Source organism: Globicephala melas, chromosome 13 (genome assembly GCF_963455315.2).
Source record: "Globicephala melas chromosome 13, mGloMel1.2, whole genome shotgun sequence".
In the NCBI taxonomy this organism is placed as follows: domain Eukaryota; kingdom Metazoa; phylum Chordata; class Mammalia; order Artiodactyla; family Delphinidae; genus Globicephala; species Globicephala melas.
Window position 1 is genome coordinate 82,809,392 of NC_083326.1, and position 24,759 is coordinate 82,834,150.

The window sequence follows — 24,759 nt, forward strand, 5'->3', positions numbered from 1 at the left end:
TATGGCTGTGTTGGGTGTTTGTTGCTGCATGCAGGCTTTTCTCTAGTTGCGGTGAGAGGGGGCTACTCTTCGTTGCGGTGCCTGGGCTTCTCATTGTGGTGGATTCTCTTGTTGCGGAGCATGGGCTCTAGGTGCGCAGGCTTCAGTAGTTGTGGCACGTGGGCTCAGTAGCTGTGGCTTGCGGGCTCTAAAGCGCAGGCTCAGTAGCTACTCTGCGGCATGTGGGATCTTCTTGGGTCAGGGCTCGAACCCGTGTCCCCTGCATTGGCTGGCGGATTCTTAACCACTGCGCCACCAGGGAAGCCCCTGAGAGAGGTAGATTCTTGAGTATGTTATTTTATCTCTAGAATCCAGCTATTCCTGAAACTGGAATCCAATCCTGGATTCTTAAAATTTTTTCATTAAAAAAATTTTTTTTTTTCTCTAGCTCTCTGTCTCTCTGCACTGGGAGCAGCTCTCCTGCCACAGCTCTTCATCCCCTGAAAATGTACATTTGCACGTTTGTCTCCACCTCCTTCTAGGTCAGGAGAACCTCTAAGCTACTGAGCCCGTCGCTGTCTGCAGTGGTGCTGAAATGAACAGAGACGCTGACAGATGAGAGCCTCAGCAGCTTGGCAGCCCCATGTCCCCTGACGTTGCTTACTCTTAGCAGCAGCTTCCAAAACAGTGCCCCCCAGCTTTCTTTTTTAACTTTTTATTTTATGTTGGAGCATAGTTGATTAACAATGTTGTGTTAGTTTCAGGTGTATGGCAAAGTGATTCTGTTATTCTTTTTTTTTTGCAAAGATGGTACAAGAATCCCCATTTACTCTTTTATTTATTTTGAGTTTTGGCTGCACAGCACGGCACGTGGGATCTCAATTCCCTGACCAGGGATTGAACCCGTGCCCCCTACGGTGGAAGCACAGAGTCTTAACCACTGGACCGCCAGGGAAATCCCCGATTCAGTTATACATATACATTGCAGTGCCATTTCAAGGGACATCAACACAGCAGCCAAGTTTGTTGGACCTGAGGCTGTCACAGTAGGTGGCTGGCTCTGGGGCTGGAATCAGGACTGTGTTTGGGAGCCTCATCATTGGTTATGCCAGGAGCTCTTCTCAGAAGCAACAGCTCTTCTACACCATTCTGGCCTTTGCCCTCTCAGAGGCGATGGGGACCTTTTGCCTGATGTGGCCTTTCTCATCCTCTTTACCTTGTGAAGGAGCTGTCTCCACCTCTTATAGTTCTTTCTCCTGTGTTTCTCTGCCCTGTATGTTCCTTTTCCTATACCTCCCCAGGCAGCCTAGGGAAATTGGTTGGCTCAGGGTTTGACAGACAAATAGAGAACACAGAGAAAAGACAAATACTGTATTAATTTAAAAATATGTTTTTTTCTAAACCAGTTTAAACATCAAAGATCCAAGCGAAAGTTACCATCTTGCCCTTGAGAAAATAATTCTCAAAGGCTATCCATCCTTCAAGAGAGAAAGGTGACAAATACAAGCTCTCTTTTCAGAAAAGAATAAATGTTTTCAATTTAGACCAGAGCTAACAGATGAAAAATGTATTAGTTTTGAAGATAGTTCATGTAGCTTGGGAATACACTGAGCCCAGTTCACTGGTCAGTCCTCGTCCATGTGTGTCTCGATCCACTGGTATGTTGAAATCAGTTTCTATTTCTTATTTATTTACTTTTTTTGGCCACACCACACGACTTGTGGGATCTTAGTTCCCCGACCAGGGATTGAACCCGTGCCCCCTGCAGTGAAAGCGAGGAGTCCTAACCACTGGACCACCAGGGAATTCCCTGAATTCAGTTTCATGTATGGCGTGTGTCTGGTCATTTATTGCTAATATGGAAGTATTAGAGTTTAAAGTTTTATTTACTTAAGCAGATGAGACAGATTGAAGGTTAGTCCTATGTTTCTCTTTGGACTGGGCCTTGTTCTAAGAGCTCCAAAATGCCTTCTTGAGGGGGAAAGAAAGGAATCAAACAACAACCCATTTAATCTACCATAGTCCATGGCCACCTACCTTATGTGTGTATTGTAATTAGTTGTGAAAATCACAAATTATTATAATGATTTACATCCTTGCGGTCATTTGGAGATGTCATCAAAATGTAGATTTGTTTATGAGATTGTGCTCTGCAAGGGCATAAAATCATTGGGTATATCACAGTGGGGGGAAAATGTTAGGAAAAGTTGGGTAGAATAGGTCTTAACAAACCCCTGTAAGGGCTGCACTAGCCCTAACCCTATGTGTCCATCAGAACTAATTTGAAAATGACACTCCAGTTCAAACCGGCCCGAGCAAAAATGGGAATGTGTTGACTTTTATCCAGAAAAGTTGAGGGTTAAGGCTGACCTCAGATGTGGCTGGAATCAGGGGTCAAACATTCTCTATCTCTCCAATCTGCTCTCCATATTGACTTTATTCCCAAACCACAGTGGGGTGGGACTTCCCTGGTGGTCCAGTGGTTAAGACGCTGTGCTCCCAACGCAAGGGGCCTGGGTTCGATCCATGACCAGGGAACTAAGACCCGATGCAGCCAAATAAAAAAATAAGTAAACAAACAAACAAACAAAAAACCCCACATGGTGGCAAGATCGCTGCCGGCAGCTCTAGTGTGAATCCTCTGAGACTCAAGTCCAGTGGGAAAGAGAGAGCCTCTTTTCTAGAAGCTCCTTCAAAAGTGTGCTGGGATTCACTCTGATTGATCTACCCTTGAATCAATTAATCGCTGTTACCAGCAGGGCACCATGTGCTGATTGCCTTAGACCTGGGTCACAGGCTCCACCTGTGAATGGGGGGGTTGTGACGGTTCGACCGACCACATGGGTTGAGTGTGGGGAGGAGATGAACACTTCCAAGCCAAGATGGACCTTTTACAGAGAGGAGATGCTAGAAAGACAGTCAACAAATACCCACTCTGCCCCAAGTGACCATCTTGAAAATGCCCAGAAAGAACCAGATGAAAGAAAATGTCTGGCTAAGGTCCAAGCCAGCCCCAAAAGTGGAAAAATAAAACCCATGATTTCCTGAGAAAATAGATGATGTTATGACAAAGCATCAGGTGTGGTAAGAAGTCACTTAGCATTCAGGGAGCCCAGGGCAAACGCTTTCATTCTCTTTGACAGAAGTCTTCTCGAGGCAGGAGATAGATGGGCCCCAGGTTAGATATTTACAACTGGCCTCCCGCTTACTTTTCATGAGGCAGAAAAAAGTGGGCTTCAGGCCCGATACTTACAACTAGACTTCTGTTTGCATTTTCTGAGACAATTTAGCCAGGGGGGACAACACAAGATGATTGGTGAGAAGGAAGACAAAAGACCCCGTAAAACTGCCCCTTTATAAAGGATTTAAACTTCCCCAAAGGGCACATCTCTCTCCGAGTTCTCCAGTGCCTCTGACTTTCCGTGTGTACTTTGCTTTTCCAATAAACTTCTTACTTTTCTCTTTCCCTTCTGCCTCCTTGCCTGAATTCATTCTTGACAAGGCAGGCAAGAACTAGGGATCCAGGTCCTAGCTGCTGGCCCCTGTGGTCTAGTGGTTAGGACCCCCGGCCCAGGAACTAAGATCTTGCTTCCAGCTACTGCTCGCTGTTGCTTGACGCAAGCTGCTACTTACTGCTGTGTGCGCCAAAATCATTCTCAGAAAGTGAGTGACAACATGCTCCTTCCTCTGTTCTTCATCTGAATGACAGGTCTCACATCACTTCCCCATTGTCTCTCAGCCAGGTCTCAACCTTTGTCTCCTTCCTTCACACATGCTTTGCTTGACCATGGGTTCCCCCCTTGTGTTAAAGGAAATGATACTAACCAGGGTTCTTGGCCTTCCCCAATCAATAGAAATTGATCAGAGGCCACACAAGAAACTCAGCCAAGTTTTTACTGGGGCTCCTGCAGCAGGGGGAAGCGGGAACAATGAACAGTTTCCCTTGTTTGCTCACTCCCCGAGTGGGAGATGAGCTTGTTTCTTATATGGGGTGAGGGTAGGGGTGTGTCCAGGGGTCTGGCTGGAGGGGTGGCTGAGGTTTTTTACCCACCCCTTAGGTGGTGCTGAGGGCAGGGGGCATGTGCAGTGCCCTGCTTTGGCTCCCGGACACCCTGTTTCTGCTCCCAGCTCTTCAGAAGTGGCAGTTGGGATTTTTTTGGGTCTTTTTGTATCTTTTGTCCAGAATTTGCCCCAACTGTGCATACATGCAGTTATTTTTTAGTCCCTTATAGTTTCTTCTTTTTTTTTTTTAATGAGCACATTTTTTTAGAGAGCTTGTTTTATTTTAAAAAATTTATTATTTATTTATTTGGCTGCATTGGGTCTAAGTTGCTGTGTGCATACTTTCTCTAGTTGTGGCGAGCGGGGGCTACTCTTTGTTGCGGTGCGTGGGCTTCTCATTGCGGTGGCTTCTCTTGTCGTGGAGCACGGGCTCTAGTTGCTCCGCGGCATGTGGGATCTTCCCAGACCAGGGCTCGAGCCCATGTCCCCTGCATTGGCAGGTGGATTCTTAACCACTGCACCACCAGGGAAGTCACTCCCTTATAGTTTCTTCCGTATTTTGTTGCTGGAGGAGAGGTTTGTCCAGGTGCAAGCACTGCAGCACTGCAGCAAAGAGTCCCAGGTCCCAGGCCTGTCTCCAAAATACCTGGCTTCCTGATAGTATCATTTAGGAATGCATTGTGTAGTATTGATATAATAGAAAACCCTAGTGTATTAGTTTAAACAGTCTGGGGGTGGGGGGGGCGGGGGTAGGGATGGGGAGTGTTTGTCTTTCACAATAGGAAGCTCTGGACGGAGGACAGTTAAGAGCTGATATGGTCAGTCAACAGTGCTCTCCAGAACACAGGCTATATATGTTTCTAGTCCAAGGTTCTTAGCATATGCACCTGCATTCTCAGGCTTGCAAGATGGCTTATGTTCATGTTTCAGTTGGAAAGAAGACAGAAAAGTCAAGGGTTTTTTTTTTTTTTCTTTTGTTTTAAAATGAGGCCTTGCCTTTTTATTTGAGAAGTGTTAAGTGATTTTTTTTTTTTTTTAAATAGGGAATTTCCTGGCAGTACAGCGGTCAGGACTTGCACTTTCATTGGGGGCCTGGATACAATCCCTGGTTGGGGAGCTAAGATCCTGTAAGCTGCGCGGCGTGGGGAAAAAAAAAAAAAAAGCATGACTCTAATCCAATTATAAATAAACATGTGTCAAAGGCTTTATTTCACTTCTTAATTAATAAGGGAATTAGTAGATGTGAAAACCAATTCAAAGGAGAATTTTAAAAAGCATACACACAGGGCCTTCCCTGGTGGCGCAGTGGTTGAGAGTCCGCCTGCCGATGCAGGGGACATGGGTTCGTGCCCCGGTCCGCGAAGATCCCACATGCCGCGGAGCGGCTGGGCCCGTGAGCCAAGGCCGCTGAGCCTGCGCGTCCGGAGCCTGTGCTCCGCAACGGGAGAGGCCACAACAGTGAGCGGTCCGCGTACCGCAAAAACAAACAAACAAATAAACCCCCACACATAGGCAGTCATATACACATACATAAGCAATCAGAAATGTTGAAATGGGGACTTCCCTGGTGGTGCAGTGGTTAAGAATCCACCTGCCAATGCAGGGGACATGGGTTCATAGTCCTGGTCCGGGAAGATCCCATATGCAGTGGAGTAACTAAGACCGTGCACCACAACTACTGAGCGCTCTAGAGGCCGTGAGCCTAGAGCCCGTGCTCTGCAACAAGAGAAGCCACCACAATGAGAAGAAGCCTGCGCATCGCAACGAAGACCCAACGCAGCCATAAATAAATAAATTTTAAAAAAGAAAAAAAGAAATGCTGAAATGAATTTACAAGTAGATGGAAAACTAGTCAACAGAGAAATAATCAATTACAGCTCCACCAGACACGAGTTATTTGCATCTCTATGGACAAGAGCAAACTGCATTACTATCGGTTTTCTACAACTTACAAAATTGTAAAATAGCTCAAAGACAATGAAAGATGACACTAAACAGAATGATAAATAGGACACCCAATATTCTTTTTCGTCCATTTAAAAATCTTTCACAATGTTTCCCTAGAGAAGGGATGCCCTATCTCAGCATCCACCTGCATCTCATTGATCAGAACTGCATCACATAGCCTCCTTCACTGCATGCGAGGTTGGGAAATCAAGTATCTTTAGCTGGACACACTGCTATCTCAAGCAAAACAGGATTCTGTTAGTAAGGAAGTCTGCCTCACCTATACACCCACTTGATGTGTTAAGGGCGCTAGTTTTTTTGGCTGCGTTGGGTTTTTCTTGCTGTGCGCAAGCTTTCTCTAGTTACGGTGAGTGGGGGCTACTCTTTGTTGCAGTGCGCGGGCTTCTCATCGCGGTGGCTTCTCTTGTCGCAGAGCACAGGCTCTAAGCGCGCGGGCTTCAGTAGTTGTGGCGCGTGGGCTCTAGAGCACAGGCTCAGTAGTTGTGGCACACTGGCTTAGTTGCTCTGCGGCATGTGAGAACTTCCCGGACCAGGGCTCGCACCTGTGTCCCCTGCATTGGCAGGCGGATTCTTAACCACTGCGCCACCAGGGAAGTCCCTAGGGCAGTAGATTTTAAACTAATTTTTAGCACATGTATGAGGATGGCTGGAGTAAACATCTGTTGGTTTTGATACTTCAGCATCACTCCCTCTTCTGGTTATAGTGCCTCAAATTTCCTTTGGAATGTACCCCGTCTCCACTCTCCAAACCCAGCTCCAAAAATGGACACTTAACTCAGGGCTTGTCTAGTTATGGTGATTGATTTAGGAATGGACACGATTGGAAACAAGCCAATCAGATTCAACTTTTGGACTTTCATTGGAACAAAACTGTAACTTACTCTAGAAAAATAGTAATACTTAAGCCTGAAAGGTCTTTAGTCAATTTCCTGACAGTCCTAGGTCCTCAACTGGATTCCTGTATTCTTTGCAATAATTCCACTGCCTCTTGGGGTCTGTGGCTTCCTGATGAGAAACACCGTTATGTTTATTTAATGGGTCGTTCCTCCTTTTAGTACCTGATTGCTGACAGGTTGTGACGTGTGTGCTAACGTGACCTGGAAGTGTAGCTCTGGGTTTGAATGCCAGCAATGTCAGGCAGAGTCCACCGAGAAAACAGAACCCCATCTAAGTATTTAAAGCAGAGGAGAATTTCATTCAGGGGATTGGTAACACAGGGAATGGAACTGTTGAAAAGCTAAACAGAGGTGGTGAGGCAACTCGGAGATTAGCAGTAGCAAGAAGCCATCAGTCACCACTGGTAGGCTAGAGACTAGGTCCAGGGAGGGCACTATTTTACAGGAGCCCAGGGGCTGGGATCCCTAAACAATGCAGGGGGACAACCAGCTAGCTACTGCTAGAGAGGCTGCTCAAAGGGGTGGGGGTGGTCTCACTGCTGTTTCCCATTGGCTTAACCTAGATGGAAGCTCAGGAACAGGAAAGCCTGGGCATTCACTCATAGGGATCACCACCCCCTTCCGTACAAAGCAGGGCAGGAGAAGGGTGAGGAAAAGAACTGAGGACACTGGGTCTACTCCACAGGACTGGCCACTCATCCATATTTCATCACATCTAAGATGCCGTTGGTTGTAAGATGCAGCATTATTTTATGCATCACTGAGAGAGAAGAATGCTGCCAAATTAAACTGTGCCCGATGCTAAGACTCCATCCATTGCAAAGCATCTTCATATTGTAACAGGGAAGAGCCAAATCTGACTACGTGTTGGACCTGTTTCTTTTACTTTAACCTTTGCTTTCCGCTGCTTTTGTTCACTAAAAGGATACTGTCTATACACAATGGGCTGCCTCAGGAAACCCTGCCCCTTTGCCTGAATGTTAAACCAAAGAGCCTTTGTTCAGGGAAATATCCGGCCGGTCCACCTGTGGATGGCTGCAAAGGAAGAAGAAATGAACACATTCCCTCCTCAGGCTGGCCATTGCGGGGGACATTTGCAAATCTTATGTCCTTTTCATTTTACTTCCTCATCTCCTCCCCCCTCTCTGTTCTATAAAATAAACTGGCATCCAAGCCTCAATAAGACAGTTATTTTGAGACAGTAGTCTGCTGTCTTCTCGGTCTGCCAAAGTCGTATTCCCTGCCTCAACACCTCCGATTTATTGGCCTGTCGTGTGGCGAGCGGGGCGAGCTTGGACTCAGTGACAATATGAGAGATGTGAAAATGTGAAAAATGTGTGTCTTAAGATCAGTAACATGCTATTAGCTGTGTGATCTTAAGAACAGGTGAACTTAATTCATCCCACCTTTGAGCTTCCATTTTACCATCCCCCTGGGAATTACAGACAATCCTTACTTTGTAGGGATTTTGTAACTAAGACCGGTAAGTTCAGTGAGATTGGGGGTTTTGTCTCTTGTTCACTGTATTCCCCAGTGCCTAGCACAGTGCGTGGCACATAGTAAGAACCCAAGAAAGTTTTGTGAAATGAATCCACCTGGACTCTATCCCCAAATGAGCAGGTTCTTGACACATAGTGGGAGGTGAGTATCAATAAATGGAAGATATTATTACTGGAATCAGATAGGCTCTGGAAGATTTCACGAATGTCATTTAGAATTGACTCTTTTTTGTGAGAGGGGGGAAACCCCCTCTTTTACTTAAGAAAGATGTTGACTTAAAAAAATGCACGACGTGAGAGTTGCGAGTTAAGTTTTATTTGGGACAAAATGAGGACTTTAGCCTGGGAGACAGCGTTTCAGATAGCTCTGAGAAACTGCTCGAGAAGGTAAGGGGGGGAGCCAGGTTATACAGAAGTTTTGTAACAAAGCGCAGGTAGTCTGAACATCAAAAGATTATTGTTAATTAAAGAAAACCAGATATGTCAAGTTTAGGAATTTAGCGCTTTTCTCTGTATGGGAAGATGCAAGAGTCTGGGCTCACTGAAATCATTCCTTTGATATGCACCTCAGCTATCTGGGGCCAGTATCCTGTGTTTTCACATCCTGAGTTTCCTCAGGGCTCACCTAGGGAGTGGCTGCAGTCTGATGGCCCCTAGACAGCAGGTAGGCAGGTGTTCTTTTGCTTCCTGAGTTCCCTCAGGGTTCACCAGCTCACCGTCTGGTGGTGGCTGCAATCGCTGATGACTCTGACAGCCTTTCTTTGCTGATGTGACAGGCAATATTCCATTTATCATCAGGTTTTCACACATGGTGTGTCTTAGTTTTGCTTCCATTTAGTTGTTTCATTTTGGGAAAAACCCTTCATATCCATCCTCAGCCTGAGTCCCATTTGTGAAATGGGAATAACACTACAACACTTGTAGAGCTATGAGAGTTAGGGAAACGGTGACCAAAAAGAGCTTTGTAGATGGTGGAGGTTGTTCTTTTCTATTTTGCTTTATCCTCCACTCATATCTGCCTCATTCCCCTCCTTCCTTTGCAAACTTCTCTGCCACCACCACTACCACCCTTAAATTTTCTGCTCAAAACTGCACACGAAGCCATCCGGCATAATCTGCACCGGAGACTGTGGCCTCTTCTCTTTAGTCTTTGATAAATGGAATATTTAAAGAAAGGCTGTCAGAGTCATCAGCGATTGCAGCCACCACCAGACGGTGAGCTGGTGAACCCTGAGGGAACTCAGGAAGCAAAAGAACACCTGCCTACCTGCTGTCTAGGGGCCATCAGACTGCAGCCACTCCCTAGGTGAGCCCTGAGGAAACTCAGGATGTGAAAACACAGGATACTGGCCCCAGATAGCTGAGGTGCATATCAAAGGAATGATTTCAGTGAGCCCAGACTCTTGCATCTTCCCATACAGAGAAAAGCGCTAAATTCCTAAACTTGACATATCTGGTTTTTTTTAATTAACAATAATCTTCTGATGTTCAGACTACCTGCCCTTGGTTGTAAAACTCCTATATATGCTGGCTTGCCCCCTTTCCTCCTTGCAGCAGTTCTCTCAGGGTTACTTGAGATGATGCCTCCCGGGCTTGAAGTCCTAAAAATTCCTGCCGAATAAAACATAAATCTCAACTTTTAGGTTGTGCATAGTTTTTTAGTCAACACTCACATGGGAGAGATTAATTCCAATTTACAACACATGTAAAGATCGATAAACACTAGGAAGCTGTGAAAACAGTTGTTAGGGTGGTGAGACTGTGGGGTGAGGAGAAAAATGAAAATTGCGTTGATATTGTCTTTTTAAAAAGAATTCCGCCAATGTAGGGTACTGTGTTGAAATGAAACCAAACGCCTTTTCCAGCTGCAATCTCCCCGTGAAGGAAAGACTTATCCAACAAGCTGGAGGTTAGTCAAGTCTCCAGGATGCACCCCAGACCCCGGGGGCCACGTTCTCCGAGTCAAAATAATGAGTCACCGCTGATTTACATGCATGTCTCCGCTCTCTAAACAGCGTCCCCTTCCGAGCGCCGACCACGGACCACCCGTTCTCTCCCGTAAGTAACTAGCACCGCCTACTGGCTGTCAGCCTCTAGGCTGCTTGGCTCCGCCCCTGAGCGGAACGCGCATGCTCCCCAATTCTTCTCCGCCCCCGCCTTCGAGCTTCTCGCGACAGCCGCTCCGCGGAGACTGAATCTCGCGATAAAGGTTTATTATCTCGCGGGACTGCGGCTGGCAGACGGGCTCTTGGGCGGCTCTGGCCGGGAAGAGGAGTCGCATGTGTCGTTTCAGCTGGCGGTAGTGGCGGGCGCGGAGGCGGCGGAGGCTGTGCGACCGCCTGGGTAATGACCCCTCGTGCCTCTCACGCTTCCAGGAAGCTCGTAGAGAGCGTGGGGGAAGCTGAGGTGCTCCCCGGCGGAAGGGGGCCGGGCCGGGCGTCTCCACACCCCCGCCCACATGGGCCGCTCTAGTGTCCCCGGGGTTGCCCCTTCGCCTCAGGTCGCGCCCTCACACCTGGTCGCCCTAGTCGTCGCCTCAGTGCTCTTACATTCTGCCCCTTCCTGGTTCTTTTGCCCGCATTTTCTTTCCTCAGACTCTGGTCTCCCCGCCCCCTCCCACTCTCTTTCTCTTCCGTGACTCTAACGCGTCCCTCCCTTGGCCTCTAGCCCACCCCACACCCTGCCCTCCGGGCACCTCCGGCGACCCACCCCTTCTTCGTAGGCGTTTCCAGCCTCTTCAGCTGCTTTGTGGCCTTTCCCTGTTGCTGCAGTTTGTTGCATCCTTTACAGATCATCCCCCAGACCTTTTGCCCTGTCCCTGCCGAGTTCACCCTCCCCATCTTTTTCCCCATGGCTTTCTCTTCCACTAGTGCCCTCCTCCCCCTAGTTGTCATGGCCCATTTGCTGTGAGTCTCACTGTTGTCACTTGCTTCCCTGTAGGCCTGGAAAATGGTGTGCCCAGAATTACTCATATTTTATGAATCCTAATGCAGCTTGTATCTCTCATTCAGCAAAGAATTGAAACCGATTCGGGGTGGCGGGATTTCTAGTAGGAGGAGGCCGGACTACACCTGAACACTGCTTCTCTGGGCGTCTTGGTCCAAAATAGTGAAGATGTGTTATTTTCCTTGCTTACAGGTTTTGAGATGGCTGCTGACATTTCTGAATCCAGTGGACATGATTGCAGAGGAGACCCGAGGAGCAATACCAAGTTAGATGCAGATTACCCACTTCGAGTCCTTTACTGCGGAGGCAAGTGTTGGAAGGCAGAAAATGGCTTTTACTCACTGTATTTTTATGCATTGTGATAAATGGTTTCACATTTGGTCCTAGTAGGTTTTTCATCTTTGTCATTTGGTGAATCTTTAATTGGGAGCTGGGGAAGAGGAGGCATGGATTAACAGACCTTTCCCAACCTGTGTGACTTGCGTCTTGTTACTTGGCCTGGAGAAGTTTACAGTCCAGTTGGAATAGAGATGTGTAAATAGATTATTCCAGCCTAATGTTACTTGCTAGTCTGGCTATTAAAGGTGGGCTTCTTGGAAGATATTGAATCTTAAGGGATGAGAAGGATTGGTTGAGGGAGTGGGGAAAGGCATCCTGGATGAAGTGAACAGCTGTGCAAGGAAAAGCTTTGTCTGTGGAGAAATAAACACCTTTTTATTAGTATAGTGTGTAGTATAGGAATGGTGTCAATAACGAGTGGAAGATTATGACGTTGGAGTGATGGGTAGTAGGACAGTCTTGGGAAAGTGTTCTTGGTTTGATTAATAAAATGTGAATCAAGATTTTTTTCCCTTTGAGTGTTTTTCCTCATTTTCAATCCAGAAATATTTGTGAACTGGAAATACTCTAATTTTACTAGCATCTTGGAAAGGTTTAGAAAAATCTGAAGACATAAGACAGTAAAGTAAAAGGGCAAGTAAATATTATTTTTTTTAGTAAATAGTTTTGGCCACTTACTATGTGCCTAGCAGAGTTTTAGATGCTGGGGACTGAATAATGAATAAGTCAGGAAAGGTCTTTGTGCTCAGGGACCTTACATTCTGTGAGTGTGATAGGGATTTCTTCTGGAATTTAAGTACTTACAGTACTTACAGGAGAGGTGATGTCACTGAGTTAAAAAATTGTATCAACTCATCATTTATTGACTACCTTTGATGATCAAATAAAATGAGTGTAAAATATCCCAGAGAGTAGGCAGGGGAGCTTTTTGTAGGGTTGATTGAGATGTGTTATGATGTTCGTCTTATTTGGTTATATTGTTTGCCTTTGGAGTCATGGGCCAGGGTTTGCATCCTTACCTTGGGCATTACCAGCTGCTCCTGCTTAATTTTAGCTGTGTGACCGTGGGCAAGTTAACCTGATTTCACTAAGGGTTAGAGGTCTGTTTCTTAAGGTCTGAATGAAAATGATGATTACATCTGAAGTCAGATGATTCCTATAAAGCTGGTTCAGCAACTAACATAAGAACATAATACAATAAGTGCTATTATTACTATTATTAGGGAAGTATACTAGTTTAGTTTATTCCTCCTTGTTTGTCAGATACAGTTAGGAGCTATTGTTCTTTGTACCCTAATTCACCGAATCTAAGACTCCATATGTTATAAGATGCACCATTATTTTAGGTTCCACTAAGAAAAAAAAATTGTTAGGTTGACATGCCATAATTATGGAATGCATCCCTATAAAAATGAAAAAAAATTAGTGAAATACAGTATATGAAAGCCATCCTGTTCAAGTGCTTATGTCGCCCCTAAGATGGCTTTGAACAACTGCACTAAGTATGCAGTCCACCCCAGTGATACTTTGTGTTGATCAGAGGTACCAGAGGTACCTAACCTTTTCGAGAAAAGTTTATTTTTATTTCCCTCCCTAGTTTGTATTGATATATCAGGCACTAGGTTGGAGACAGGATTACCTTTTCCTCAAAGAGTTTAAGGTCTAGTTGTAGGAGAAGCACTTAGGGAATATTAAATGCTAAATTCAGTGGTACTGACCATAGCTATGAATTAGGGTTTCAGGAAAGGGAGGGATCTTTGTTCAGAGGGAAGCTGGGAAAGCAAAGTGAGGAAGTGAGAAGCCTTAGGTAATGGGCAGAATTTGCAAGGAAAGGTGGATGAATTTATAAGAAAAATATGGGGGCATGGTTTAATATGGTATCTTCATATTAAAGATCGAGGAAAAAGTTAGGGGGTAGAGGGAAAAGAAGGGGCTGATTGGAGCAGAATGCTGGTTGAAGTATAGTGAGAAACAAGGGTAGGTAGGATGGGGTCATTTCCGGGGAGATATATGTCTGCAGGATTGAGACTTCAGAATATGAATTCAGTCAGAGTTTGAATCCTGGTTTAGCCATTTACTCACTGGTGACCTTGGTCAGTTTCCTTATTCATAAAATGGATAACAGCCTACTTCAGAGGGCTGTTGAGAAGAATAAATGAAATATTACTCCCAAAGGCTCCATCTCCTAATATCATCACATCGGGCATTAGGATTTCAACATGTGAATTTTTAGGGGACACAAACATTCAGACCATAGCAGAAGGTCTCATGGATGATGTGGCTTTGTTCATCATCTCTCATCATGTCAGCAGATACATAATGTCAGGTTGTTCCACTGTTAGTGATGTGAAGCTGGTGACTGCTCAGTCTTTTCCTTGAAAAACGACAGTTTACAAATAGTAAATCATTTGTGGAGGGAAATAGACTGTAAAAACAAATAATGTGGAATTTGGAATATTTGTCCAACTTTTTTCATCGTATTAGAATTTTGCTGAACCAAATATTATTTGAAATGGTGTACTAAGTGTTATGGTTTTAGTATTTGCTGTAATGGTATTTAACCTATAATTATATCCTGAAAGTGTGGCTGAATATCTGTACCTACTAGTATTTGAACTTGAACTGTGAGGATTAGAGAGCTTCTGGTTAACCAGGAGAGCTTTAGTAGAAAGAACTCTAAACTGAAATAGAGATGGTAGATTCTAGTTTTCTGCCCTATGCCACCTTTGGCCTTGGATAAGCTATTTAACCTTTTACGGCTTCATCTGTAAAAGAGTGATGATGGGCTGGCACACAGCTGCACTGCTTTTATATGTTGTGTGGTCTAATTTAGTGGTTAAGAGCATGACCTTCAGAAACAGACGAGGGTTCAAATCCTGTTCTAACCAGATACAAATGAGTTACTTGTTCTAAGTCTCATTTTTCTCATTCATAATACACATATGGTAGTTCTTACCTTATGAGGTTGTGACGATTGAACATAATAATATAAAGCATAGCAAAGTGCCTAGCATGTGCCCAATATATGGTAAGTGCTGTTATTATTAACGGTGTACCACCCCTCCTCTCCCTCACAAATCTCAAGGTGTTGTCACACTGAACTATTCCATTCCTCACCTTAAAAATAAAAATAAAATAAGCAGTTGACCTAGTAATAGTTTTAGTTAAAATTGGGAAACCCTTTGAGTTTTTCTAGTCCTTTAGCCTTTGCAGGCTATACAGTGACAGGATTGAACCAACTTTCCTTCTAAGGAAGGAAATTCACAGTGTCATGGTCTTATGTAGCATAATACGAAAAAAGAAAAGGAAAAGTATATTGCAAAGAAATGGTAGCAAAGTGCTACTGAAGTCTGTAAATGTGTTAGTATGAATAAAAAGTAGCGGCTGTTTTGGTGAAGTTATCAAAAGAAATAACCAGCTCCATTCAGCCTTTGTTGTATGGGGAATTGTTCCCATCCTAGCTTAGTTTCAGACCCATTGAGGTTGTTGTGGTAAAACCTTAAGACATGCCAGATAGTATAGTTTGATGTTCTACCAACTGAAGGAGACATTGTTCTTTACATCCAAAAAAAAAAAATTAAGATAATATTTCTATTAATCATGTGCCACTTACCTAAAAAAAAAAAAGTGCATGATGGGGTAGTATTTGAAAAGTGGTACAGGAAAGTTATAGGAAAAAACAAATGAAGCATTTTGTCAGATTAAAAATAAAAGTTGTTATGAGCCGTGTGTGTACGTGTGTATTTATTTATTTATTAACATTTTCAAATCTTTTTTTCTCTCCATCCCCAGTCTGTTCATTACCAACAGAGGTAAGTCCTTCTAAAATTCTTTTTTTCTTTTTTAACTTATGCATTTGAGGTCATTGATTTTAGAGCTAGCTTGGGAACTTCTTACTTTTCATTTTCTATTATTTGATGGCAGAGTTTCAGCCTTTTTTTTTTTTTTTTTTTTTTTTGGGTTTCAACCTTTTATAGAGAACTTTGGTTTAGAATACTTTTATGGTCCTAGAAATTTTTGTTTAGACTTTGAGTTATATGTGTGCGTCTTTTGCACCTGGCTATACATAGTTTGGATTTTTGCATGGAACTCATGAATAGTCAGCTAATAAAACAAGAGTAACCTTAAAGCCAAAATTTAACATCGAAACAGAGAAGAGAAAGCATAAATTATGTGTAAGACTTTCTGTTGATAAGCTTCTAAGTCAGGTTCTGCGGGCAGGTCATGAAAATGAGACACCTATGTGTCCAAAGCAAGAAAAACACCTGCTCGTTTTTGTCTGTTTCCTCCTTTTTCTAATGGCCTTTCTGTTTGTTGGAGAGGAAATAAATTGCTACAGTGAGGAGGTGTCTTTTAATTTTTAATTTCTTATGGGACATTTCCTGGTTGAATACAGATTTCCTGTGGATAAGCTGTCAGGTGGGAGTAGTTGGTTTTATGATTCTATATATAGCAAGCACAGGGAATGATTTTTAATTAAAATGGTTAAAAGTGTACTGTTGTGACTCAGTTTCTTCTTTTTCCCTCTCCAGTACTGTGAATATATGCCTGATGTCACTAAATGTAGACAATGGTTAGAGAAGAATTTTCCAAATGAGTTTGCAAAACTTACTGTAGGTATGAACATTTTTTTTCCCTCTTTCATCAAAGCCTATATACCTTTGGCTTTGCAACGTGCAAATGCAACATGCATTTGTTTAGTAGGATATTACAGAATTATATCTATCTATTCTATTAACTTTAAAACTGTTTTAAGTTCTTGGGTTAAAATTCCTTACATAAAATCACGGACTGTGGGACTTCTCTGGTGGTGCAGTGGTAAGAATTCACCTCCCAGTGCAGGAGACTCAGGTTTGATCCCTGGTCAGGGAACTAGATCTTACATGCGTGCTGCGACTAAGAGTTCGCATGCCACAACCAAGGAGCCTGTTGGCCACAACTAAGGAGCTCACCAGCCCCAACTAAGACCCAGCACAACCAAAAATAAATAAATAAAATTTTTAAAAAAATCACAGACTGCTTGTGTCTTATCTCTGAGACAGGATAGGTCAAAGTATTAACTTTCTTATATAAAGAAGAGTAAATGATTTAGGGGCATATATTTTCTTTCATTTAACAAATTCTTTTTTTTTTCTTTTTTCTTTTTGGCTGCGTTGGGTCTTTGTTGCTGCACACAGGCTTTCTCTAGTTGGTAGTGAGCAGGGCTACTCTTCGTTGTGGCTCATGGGCTTCTCATTGCGGTGGCTTCTCATTGCAGAGCACGGGCTCTAGGTGCGCGGGCTTCAGTAGTTGTGGCACACGGGCTCAGTAGTTGTGGCTTGCGGGCTTTAGAGCGCAGGCTCAGTAGTTGTGGCACACAGGCTTAGCTGCTCCGCAGCATGTGGGATCTTCCTGGACCAGGGCTCGAAGCCGTGTCCCCTGCATTAGCAGGCGGATTCTTAACCACTGCCACCAGGGAAGTCCAACAAATTACTTCTTGTAAGCATACTATATGCTATACACTCTTATTGGATGCTGAGAATAAAGCAGTAAACAAAAGACCTACTCTTTGGAAATTATATTCTAGAGGGAGAGACAAAATAAGTAAAACAAGACAAATAAATACATTAAATTAGGATAAGCAGGGAATGGAGAGATAAGAATTGTTGGGGAGGGAATTTGAAGTTTTAGGTAGTAGCCCTGAAAGATTTTGCTGAAAAGATGGCATTTGAACAAAGACCTAAAATAAGTGAGGGAGAGAGTCCTTTGGATATCTGGGAGAACAACATTCCAAGCAGATGGTGCAGCCAGTGCAAAGGCCCTGAGGCAAACACTTACCGCTTACAGCATATTTAAAAAACAGGAAGGAGGTCTTTGTTTCTGGAAGGGGAGAAGGGTGGGAGATGAAGTCGGAGAAGTAGTGAAGGACCATGGCTTAAACACCAGGTCTCAGCTTTCACTCTGAGTGAGATGAGCTATTGGAGCAGTTTGAGCAGAAGGGTGATATGGTCTGACTTCTGTTTCAGCAGTGTCTCTGGCTGCTATGTTAAGAATAGACTGAAGAGAGGCTTAGGCAGCAAAGCAGGGAGACCAAATAGGTGGCTCCTGCACTGATCTGGTCAGGATGATGACGACTAGAATGGCAGCAGTGGAGACGTGAAAAGTGGTCAGATTCTAGATACGTTTTGAAGGTAGAGCTGACAGGGTCTCCTGATGTGTTGAATGTGGGATGTGAGAAAAAGGGGCAGCTAAATTTTTGACCGAAGCAACTAGAAGAATGGAGTTGCTGTTGCCAGAGGTAAGGAAACTGCAGAGGAACCAATTTCCTCAGTTAGCTAAGATTGACGCCCTCTTACAAGATTGTTAAAAATGAAGGCAGTAGCAGGGAGAAGGGAAATCCTGGGCTGGAAAGTCCTGTCACGTATACCCAGTGTTATCCCACTACTTGCTGCTTTGATTTTCAGATAGTTTCCATGAGACACAGCCCCTGAGACAACTTAGTCGCTGTCCGTGATTGGATAAGAACCCTCAAATCTGATGTAACAGTCTACGTGGTGGGCCCTGAACATGACTTGCCTAGGACATATCTTCATATTCAGGACCAGACTTCCTGTTAACAGAACTAGTACGCTTAGATGCTAAATATTCCTGTGGAGTCTTGAGTGTTCTGTGCTCCTTTAATGTGGCTTAAAAAATTGTGATCTTCACATATCAAAGACTTTGTTTTGTCTTCTATCACCATATACTTATCGTAATGACTTCAGAATTAGGCTTGATAGACATCTAGCAGTATAATCGCTTGCTTTATAAATGTTACACTCATTTGTTGGTAAAATACCTTATATGTGTTTGAGGTTCCTCAAGGGTAATTTTTTAACGTGATGAAGTGATGTTAATGCTTTTGGATTTTGTTTTTACATCTAGAAAATTCACCCAAACAAGAAGCTGGAATTAATGAGGGTCAAGGAACAGCAGGGGAAGAGGAAGAGAAGAAAAAACAAAAGAGAGGTGAGACCTGAATCCATGATTTGATTTACACAAACATACCCTCCCTCTGCTTGAAGAAATAAGAAATGAAAGCATTCCCAAAGTGAATAACATCTACCTGTTACTGTAATTCTGCGTGAATACCATACAGAGGGGTACAGGATCATGTTCTCAGGATGACTGGATTTCGTATGAATCGGGCTTTATCAGTAAATTGGATCTAAGAAAATATGCTTCATTTGCCATATATATACATAAAAAGCATCCAGCCAGCTTGTTTATGACTTAAAAACTTTGTTACCTTATTAAAATACCTGTGTATTCTATTTAATTAGAGTGAGGACACTTAAAAAAATTTTGTTCTCTCATTACTTCTGTCAGCTCAGTTGAATTTTTCTTTTTACAGCTGTTAGGCATACCTGTTTACCTCTCCTCCTTCTAAAATGAATTCCTTGTGCCCTGGATCGTGTCCCCACCTGTTTCTTCTTCCTGAATTAATTCTCCCTTGTGACTAAAATTAGCTTATACATATATTTTAGGACTTTGCATTAAAAAAAAAAAAATTCCCCCAAGAGCTCATATCTTTCTTTGCCCTATTCTCTTCCCCCTTCCCTTCTTAGCCAGACGTCCTTAATAAGACTAGACTTACTGTCCCCCTTTCAGTTTGGTCATTGAGTCTTTGCTCCTCAGTCCATCCTAACCTGACTTTCATGCCACTGAAACTCCTCTAACAAGGGTCACGAACGGCTAGGTGATTGCTAAGTGGTAAGAGCATCTCATCTGAGCCCTCCCTTGAAGTGTCGTGCTTCCTCCCTCATTCTCCTTTCACTGCTCCTCAGCCTTCTGTGCAGACTTCTCTTCTCCCTTGTGTCCCTTAAAAATTGGTGTTTCCCAGGATTCTGTCCTGGGCCCACTTACCTTCTCATTCTGCATGTCCTCCCTGGATGATTCTTCCACATCCTTCTGCTACCACTCTACGCTTACAGTACCCAAATTTATATCTCTAGTCCTGGCCCATGTCTCTAGACTAGAAATGCGCATATGGTCTCACAGGTACTTCAAACACAGCACTTCCAAAGTAAACTTACTAAGTCCCAAATCTGCATCTTTTGTTTTCTTCATTTTGGTTATTAACAGCACAGTTTATCCAGTCATCTGAGCCAGAAACTTGAGACCCATCTTAGATTCATTCTTTTTGACCCTCTTAATCAGTTCTAAATTCTGTCATTTCTTCTCCTTCCTCTGTTTATCCTGTGCCTAGCGGCCATTGCTGTCGCCACTGCTTTGTTGAGATGTTGATTAAGTTCTGCCTGAACTAATGTAGGAGCCTCATCAGTGGCCTCTACCATTGCTCTTCACAGACCTACCCTCCACACTGCATGGTGATCTTGACAAAACATAAATCAGTAATTTCACTCCTGCATAGTCAGTTGTTCACTGGCTTCTCTTTGCAATATAAAATGACAGAGCTTGTGCTGTTCCTTAAATTACTGGTATATAATCTTTGCTTTTCTGGCTTCCTTTCTTACATATCCATACGCTTCCTTCATCAACACAAGTGTATTTGCAGCCAATTAAGCTGACTGTGCTCTTTTCCCCGTTGGGGCCAGGTATGCAGTGGTTGCAACCAGTAGCCTCCTTGGTAGTGTATGCAGCCTGTTGGCTGTATGGGTTGCCCTAAGGGATCTTGGAGACAGCCCTTTCCAGTGGACATTCACATCTGGCATGGTGTCCCCAATCTAGGCTCCAGGTAGATACGCGTGGTGCCTTTGGAAAGCCCCAGGGCACAGTGGCCAGGGTCCACTTTGGCCACATTGGCCAAGTGATGTCCATCCGCACCAAGTTGCAGAACAAGGAGTATGTGATTGAGGCCTTATGCAGGGCCAAGTTCAAGTTCACTGGCTGCCAGAAGATCCACGTCTCCAAGAATTGGGGATTTACTAAGTTTAATGTGGGTGAATTTGAAAACATGGTGGCAGAAAACCGGCCCATCCCGGATGGCTGTGGGGTCAAATAGATCCCTAATCGTGGCCCCTGGACAGATGGCGGGCCCTACGTTCCTGAGCGCCATTGTCCCCTCCTTACGCCAACCAGTAAATCCTACTTTCCTGTCACATACACACACAAAGACAAGTGTAGTTCTCAAATATAATGCCCTTTCTTGTCTCTGTACTTGTTTCCCTTCCCTGGAATATCCTTTTTATATCTCCCCAGCCCTTCTCCCTTCAAATGGACCATTATTCTGCAAGCACTTAGATGCTTCTTCCTCTAGGAAACTTGTCCTGTTCTCTGGAAGCAGAGTTAGCCACTCTCTGCAAAGCTTATGGTAGTGCCATATTCGTGGATCCTATTACAGTATATATCAGGTTGCTGTACTTATTTAACTTTTTGTTTCCCTGCACTAGACTGAGAGTCCCTGGAGGGCAGCGACTATGTTCTTCTTCTGTTCATCTTTGTGTCCTCAGCCCTTAGTGCAGTGCTTGGCACATACTACTTAATAACTATGGATTGAATGAATACTCATGCATGTGTTTATTAATTTTGTATTAGAAAAAGAAACTTTAGAAATTAGTATTTCATACCTTTTGAAAATTAATAAATTTAGAGACAGTATTCTTTATTTATGATAAGAACAGAACAACTAATCCTGAGCTCTTTCTTAATAAATAAAGGTGGAAGGGGTCAAATAAAACAAAAAAAGAAGACTGTACCACAGAAGGTTACGATAGCCAAAATTCCCAGAGCAAAGAAGAAATACGTAACAAGAGTGTGTGGCCTTGCGACTTTCGGTGAGTCCAAGCTTAAGTATGTTTAAAATGTGTGAACTACATTCCTTCATTTCATTCTCTCTCTTTTTAATCTAGTATCATGAAAATTTTACAGTTCTGTTTTTTGCTAAGAAGATACAAAATGAGATTTTGCATTTCTAACTATAGGTTCAAAATCAAATTTTGAAGCAACTTAAAAATCTTCTGCACAGGGGACTGGTTTAACTTTTTCCTTTCCAGAATTTCTGTTTGGGCACATTTTATGTAGAATGAGGAGGGCTGGATAGGTTTCCCTGTGAAGTCTACCAGCACTGCTCCTTGTTCCCTGCAGTCTCGGTAGCCAAATGGTTGCAAAATTACCTATCCCTTCTGGGATGACAGTAGAGGGTGAGGGAAGTTGGTTAGTGGCAGGATGTCCTGCTTCAGAGCCCCTTCAGTTCCTGGAAGACTTGAATGAATAGTGAAACCACGGTGATTAGGTTCCTTCATTTGACAACATGGAATGAAAAGCAGTCACTAGACCACATCATAAATATTAGGCTTGTTTCTCTGCTGTAAATTTTTCTTCTATCAAAAGGGATAACCAAAAGAACTTCATATACTTGGAAGTGTAGATGTAATGTTGGAATTAATGTGTTCCTGGATTTATTTTGGTCTTACTATATGAGTTAGGAATAGTGTGGATGATCTTATTTTTATGTACTGAGGCTTTATTTGACCTTAAAAATATAAGTTGAATTGTTAAGATGACTGCTTATGGGTAGTTTGTAATTATTGTTCTGAAAGGAACATGAAATCCATTAACAAAATCTGTTTTATGAATTTAAAATGCAGATTAAATTTCAAGATGGAAAAATATCTTTGACATATGATTCCAATTATAGTCTTGCTATTTCTTTTTTTAAAATAACAGAAATCGATCTTAAAGAAGCACAAAGGTTTTTTGCTCAGAAATTCTCCTGTGGTGCCTCAGTAACAGGGGAGGATGAAATCATCATTCAGGGAGACTTTACAGATGACATAATTGATGTCATTCAGGAAAAATGGCCAGAAGTGAGTATTTGGAACATGTGCATCTATAGAAATAAGTTATTAAAGCAAGTTCCTTCCGTGTTAGTTGATAACCACAACTCATGAAATGTAATTATTTTTATTTTACAGGTGGATGATGATAGCATTGAAGATCTTGGAGAAGTGAAGAAGTGATTTTGAAAATTTGTCTGTATTTAAAGATCTGAACTGATTGTTGATATGGCCAAAGGGAGAGAGGCCTTTTAAAATATATATATAAATATATATATTTATCCTACAGTAAAACTGTAGCCTACCCTCACCCTTGGCATTTTCACTGTTCTGTACAGGGCTGCTTGTTTTTTTTTTTTTGTTGCCAAAGTCTGATAAACAGGAGAGACTGTCATGCTTATGCATGAAATAGAATTTAGTCAAATAAAAAATTTTGGTCATTTGGTACTGACTTTTCTCTTTCTTTTTAAGTTTTTATTTTTGGAAAAATTAGACTTTCTGTGGAAAGCTTTTCTGTTGATTATTTTAAAATAATCATGATTTTATCAAATCATGATTTTTTTTTTTTTTTGGTTGTTAAGCTGAGTGATACTTTGAAGAATTTGAATTTGGCTTCATTACCAGTAATAACTCTCCTTGCTTCTTTGGTGTGATAGTTTTGAGATGCTTGAGCATCTCATGGATCTGTGGTTGAATTTGCTTCATTGTCACCAACCAAGTTCACTTTGTGGGCCTATTAACGTATTGTTGGTAATAGTTGATCAAGCTGTTGTGGAGATTATTTGGTAAAGTATATTAAAAGCCTTAAAACCATCTGCACTGTTTGACCCACTTCTTGACATTATCCTAAAGATACAATGTCTTGCTTAAAACTGTGGATGAAGGTGTTCATCACAGTGCTACTCATAATATAAAAAAATTGCAAATGATAAAGATGAACAATTGGGAAATGGTTAAAGAAATGATGGTTTGTCATATGGTAGAATATTTGCAGATATTTTAAGATATTTTCTAAGAATACTTGGAGAGGTGTTTGATAATGTTAAGTAGGAGGTCAGACCCCCAAATCCATTTTATACATTATTTTCATCATTGTTTTGAGTGGATAGGCATCCAGAGAGGCTGAGTTCTTTTTCTGGCTATAAATTTATGTAAAATTCTCCTAACCATTTGAAAATAATATACACCATTGCTCAATATAGTCTGGAAAATAGCAGTTAAAATGTGTTTTTCTTACAAGAGAAACAGTGACAGTGAATCTTAATGAGTACATTAAATGAATTTAAAATCTGTTTTTATAAAGGTCTTATGTCAGGTGCTACAAACTAAAGACTCATGGTATTTTAAATTGCTATAGACACCTTTAAGAAAGTTAGAACCCATTGTTTATTGCCATGCAAATTGCAATCAAATGAATTAGTGGGTTTTTAAATAATTGAAATCTTAGACTGTATAATAAAGATGTAAATTAAGAAAATGAAATTCTGCATTAACTGTGAATTTAGCTAAATAAAATTACCTGATGAAGCAAATTTATCCATCAAAACCATTTGGTATGTGGTTATGTGTGTATTCTCTTGGTGCTGGAAGATGTCTTTGTGCTTGTATCAACACGTGTGACTTCATGTAAAGATTCTTAATGTTCACAGTTCTTGGCAAATGCAGTTTCAGTCCATATATAGCCAGCAGTGGATGGTACTGCAGGAAAATGCAGGATTAAAATCGTCCTTGTGTATAATATGTGTGAATCTTTTTCTTTGACCTGAAATTTAAAATGCAAGAGTTTAATCTCTGATTAAAATGTGTAGTTCAGGGGGTGTTCCCTGGTGGTCCAGTGGTTAGGGCTTGGCACTTTCATTGCTGTGGCCCGGGTTCAATCCTTTGTCGGGGAACTAAGATCCCATAAGCTGCATGACGTGGCCAAAAAATATATAATATATATACATATATATATATTCAAGGATTGAGTTTAATTCATACATTCTGTGTATGTTTGTATTATGTAAATGCTTTTATAATCTTGTGTTTTTAGCAAAAGAATACTAACCTTTAAACAGCCTTATAATATGTAAGAGATTTGCAGAGATTAAGCTGGCAACTTCAAATACAAATAAAGCTTTTTAATTTTAACAATAGATTTTATTTAACACAGTATACCCCAAATATTATTATTTCAACATGACAACGTTTTGATATGTAGTATTTTATTCATTAAAAAAATAGATGCTGGCAACATGTGATTTTAAATTCCTTTTTAGTTATTAAATAGAAGCCCCAGTAAATCAGCTGTCACTTAAGGTGTAATCCATGGTAGCTTTCTCGCTCTTAAAGGTTGATAAGTTACAATTTTTCAAAAATGAATTCTACCTTTTA

At 42.2% G+C, this 24,759-nt stretch overlaps 1 protein-coding gene, 1 non-coding gene and 1 pseudogene across 2 annotated transcripts; all 3 read left to right on the forward strand.

The window, feature by feature from the left end:
* The first annotated feature begins 485 nt into the window (after positions 1 to 485).
* LOC115855225 (ATP synthase F(0) complex subunit C2, mitochondrial-like) lies at positions 486 to 1,202 on the forward strand (annotated as a pseudogene).
* A 9,351-nt stretch (positions 1,203 to 10,553) lies between these two features.
* Positions 10,554 to 24,124, forward strand: DENR (density regulated re-initiation and release factor). The gene is made up of 8 exons (XM_030860170.3): positions 10,554 to 10,687; positions 11,483 to 11,596; positions 15,422 to 15,441; positions 16,162 to 16,246; positions 18,533 to 18,616; positions 21,268 to 21,384; positions 22,277 to 22,416; positions 22,525 to 24,124. The coding sequence occupies exons 2-8, from the start codon at positions 11,491 to 11,493 to the stop codon at positions 22,567 to 22,569; spliced, it is 597 nt and encodes a 198-aa protein (XP_030716030.1). The 5' UTR covers positions 10,554 to 10,687; positions 11,483 to 11,490; the 3' UTR covers positions 22,570 to 24,124.
* LOC115855554 (small nucleolar RNA SNORA70) lies at positions 20,160 to 20,294 on the forward strand. Its single transcript, XR_004040491.1, has one exon. It is a non-coding gene; the product is annotated as a small nucleolar RNA SNORA70 (small nucleolar RNA).
* Positions 24,125 to 24,759: the final 635 nt, after the last annotated feature.

Excerpts from the sequence above, each read along its gene's own strand:
- DENR (XM_030860170.3), top strand. The coding sequence starts at position 11,491 with ATGGCTGCTGACATTTCTGAATCCAGTGGACATGATTGCAGAGGAGAC. Across the intron at positions 16,247-18,532 it reads GTTTGCAAAACTTACTGTAG|AAAATTCACCCAAACAAGAA; the intron begins GTATGAACATTT and ends TTTTACATCTAG. Across the intron at positions 22,417-22,524 it reads TTCAGGAAAAATGGCCAGAA|GTGGATGATGATAGCATTGA; the intron begins GTGAGTATTTGG and ends TTTATTTTACAG.